The sequence below is a fragment of the Halichoeres trimaculatus genome, unplaced genomic scaffold, assembly GCF_033239565.1.
Source record: "Halichoeres trimaculatus isolate MK-OKI-2021-1 unplaced genomic scaffold, fHalTri1.1 fHalTri1_scaffold_169, whole genome shotgun sequence".
NCBI lineage: Eukaryota > Metazoa > Chordata > Actinopteri > Labriformes > Labridae > Halichoeres > Halichoeres trimaculatus.
This window is the reverse complement of record NW_027437348.1, coordinates 10826-14550: the sequence shown is the minus strand read 5'-3', so window position 1 is coordinate 14550 and position 3725 is coordinate 10826. Positions and strand designations below refer to the sequence as shown.

At 40.7% G+C, this 3725-nt stretch overlaps 1 protein-coding gene across 1 annotated transcript; it reads left to right on the top strand.

Moving 5' to 3' along the window:
* The first annotated feature begins 209 nt into the window (after window positions 1–209).
* LOC141787097 (uncharacterized) lies at window positions 210–2537 on the top strand. The gene is made up of 2 exons (XM_074665344.1): window positions 210–690; window positions 1420–2537. Exons 1-2 carry the CDS (start codon window positions 225–227, stop codon window positions 2091–2093), a joined length of 1140 nt encoding a protein of 379 aa, XP_074521445.1. The 5' UTR covers window positions 210–224; the 3' UTR covers window positions 2094–2537.
* Window positions 2538–3725: the final 1188 nt, after the last annotated feature.

Genomic DNA, 3725 nt, shown 5'->3' with positions numbered 1-3725 from the left:
GTTCGTTTTGATTGATGTGAACGCTGGTCTCGAACTCGGGTGCGGACCAGTCAGCCGCTCTCGAGTCCGCTTGGTAGGGGTGGTCTCGGACCACTACTAAGTGAACCCTGGAGCGGTTTACTTCTGGTGTGAACCCCAGACGCACCAATCACAGGAAGCGCACCGTTTTACACGTCATATCCTGTTTTGATCAGCGGAAAAGTTAGCAAAGTACGGCTAACAAAATGTCTGGAAGGGGACAAACGTGGAGTTACGAAGAAGTGAGGTGCCTTTTGGATATATGGAGCGAGGAAAATATTTCACAATTATTGGAGAAGGTTCACAAGAACACCGAGGTATTCAAAATATTCAGCGAAAAAATGAAAGAGAACGGGTTCACCCGAACAGTTGAACAGTGTCGAGTGAAAGTTAAGAAACTACGTCAACAATATATCAAAGTACGAGACGCCTTGCAGAAAAGTGGCAGCTCTTCAGATGTAAAAGACAAATTTGTGTGGTTCGACGACCTCGATAAGATCCTGAATACAAGACCCGTGGTGAGCCCTGTTGATATTGTGGAGTCGTACGAGGAGGGAGCCAAGAGCGCGGCATGCACCAGTGTGTCACCGAACCAGGAGAGCACGTCTTCGGTCGATACAGAGATGGATAGCCGCAGCTCCTCGGTTGATGAGGAGGACTCTGATAAAAGTGGTAAGTTTATGTTTAACTGATATTTGCTACACACACTGTTCTGTGAACACAATCACTGTAAACACAATCACCAGTTGTTGGTGATGTCTGCAAACGTGATGTTGTAAAATATCATGAAAATGCTTACACAGCTACTAATATATCACGAATAAAACAACATGAATATGCTTACACAGCTAATAATAAAACAATATGAATATGCTTACACAGCTAATAAAATATCACAAATAAAAGAGTATGTGGGGGTAGGACATGAAAAGCTTTTGCTTTTTTCTACTCCTTTTCGGACATAATGCTTTATTTAGTATTTAAGCAACTGGGGTATTATGGACTGTTATGGATTGTTTTATTTTCAACTTTTTTTTTTCTTTTGTCCTAAATAAACTTAAACTGAATATGAATATGCATAAAATATCATGAATGTGCTTACACAGCTTACAAAACATCATGAGTTACACAGCTATATGTGTTTTATATATATATATATATATATATATATATATATATATATATATATATATATATATATATATATATATATATATATATATATATATATATATACATATATACACACACACACACATATATATAATATGTCAAAAAACTCCTGATCCCATTAACATTACATCTTAACCACCTGCCCACCTCCTGATCTACTGCTGAATTGCTGCTCATAATATATCACTGTCATGTAGGCCATAACTATATCATATGTGTTACAAACAGGTGATCCAGCTGCAGGTCTCAACAAAGACTATGGTCAGCCTCGTCAGAATGACACAGACCAGTCTCAGCAGACAGGAAAGAGATGGGCCATTCCTGGAGCTGCAAACAGGAAAAAAAGGCCAAAGACTTGTCTGGACAGCAGACTGAAAGAGTATATGTCTGAGCAAAAGAAACAGCTGGATGCCATGATCGAAGCTGAGCAGAGCCACCTGCGGCATGAGACGGCAACCTTTGAGAGTTTCCTGCGGGTACAGCAAGAAGCTGAGGAGCGGCGATTCAAGGCCTTACAGGAGCAAAATAGAGAAAATAATAGAATGTTCATGCAGCTTATTGGAAGTGTTATGAATGCAGTGTCAAGCCAAACATCACGCCCACCTCAGCCTGACTGGATGTCACTGCAACCTCAGACAGCATACTCCATGCCTCACCTGCCCACCCAATCAGCCATGTTCTCTCCACCTTTCATTCGCACCCCACTGTTCATGCCCACTCCACCAGCTATACAAACTCCGTCTGCCATTCCCTCGACACCAAGCAGTTCCCCCTCATCTCTGTCCACAGCATCACCCAGGTCAACTCCATCTGTGAACCAAGAGCCAGAATGCCAACAGCCCATACCTCTGACTGTGACCCTTGAGGAAAAAAATGCTGGTCCAACTATTTCCTTTAGTTAGTGACTGAGCAAGACAACAAAGGAAACACATCACAGTTTGCACCCAATGTTTGGCTAAATGTTCTGCTGAGTTCAAAAGCTGGTGCTAGAAAATGTTGAAAATGTTCAATTTTCAGGTACAGATGTCATCACGTTTAATTGTTCTGCCTTACTTTACTAGCTCGAAGTAATGAAGCTTGAGTTGAATGTTAAAACCCTCCTTTAAAGTTCTGCCATTTTCTTTAAATAGATAAGGATGGCAATATTTTTGCACTGTGTCTTACCTCAAAAAAGTAGCTTTTTGTATTTTTCCTTGATGAATGTTTGATATTGTGGTACATCATTTTTGATTTCATAGTTCGGCAATTGTTTGTACACAGCACATTTTTGCACTTACCTTCAAAGCTGTTACAAGGAAAGGGTTGAAATATTTTGGTACAGCAACTATGTTTAATTTGCCTGTTTTATTTTACTACCTCTCAAAGCATTGAAGCTTGAATTACATTTCAAAGCACTAATTAAAGCTTTCCAATTTTATTTTAATGGTAGAATGCTACATTGGTTTTGATTTTATACTGTAGCAATTGTTTGTACACTGTACCAGATTTAATATTTTTGCACTTTAAAAATAAACATGTATGTTTTGTAAGCATTGTGCATAGTATATTGAAAATTGACAGCAAATTACTCAAAAACACACTTTCTTTAATGTTGTAAAATCAGTAGTAATCATAACATGACATAAATGAGCCAGTGAAAATTCATCAGTGATCAAACAGTATCCTGTCATCCAAGCATAGTGCAACAGCAACAGTTCTAGACAGTCACAAACACAATCAAAATTTAAAAAAGTTGAGAATGCAATCTGGAAACAGTAGAGGATTATGTGCTGCACTTAATTAATAACAGTTATAAAAAAAAAAAAACATTTTATTACATTGTATTAACTAATGTGATCAGGGGTGCTCTGTCCCTCCTTCTCTCTCCTCTCACCTGGTTCCTCTTCTCTCTCCTCTCCTGTCCTCTCTCCTCAACTCTCCTTTTCTCCCGAATTAAGTCCATGGGTTGCGCACCCCCCCCCCCCCCCCCCCCCCCCCCCAAAAGAACTACTATTTTAACAGATCACACTTGAAAAAGGAACTTGGATGTAGCTCATCACTGCGCTTAAACCCTGGAGAAATAGGCACACAGGGCATTTCTTATATCACAGCCAGCATTGGGCTGGTTCCTCTGTGCTGCTGCATCATCCTCACCTTCACCCTGACCACCCTCCCCACCTCTACCAAAAAATGCCTGCTCTTCATCAAAACATTCATTATGTAGTTTGCAAAAGTTGTGAAGTACACAACAGGCCATTATTACTCTGCTGACAAAAGTGATGTGGGTGTCATTTCTCTTGAGTAGGCACCTCCACCTTCCTTTGAGCCTCCCAAATGCTCTCTCCACTGTCATTCTGGCCTGACTGAGACGATGATTGAATTGTATTTGTTGTGGTGTAACTCCTCTTCCCTCAGGAAAGGGTTTCATGAGCCATGGGAGGAGAGGGTAAGCAGAATCCCCCAGGATGATGAGAGGCACATCCACTCCTTCGAATGTCTCTGTCCATCCGGGCAACAGGGTTCCAGCTTGGCCACGGTGGAAGAGTGAGGAATTA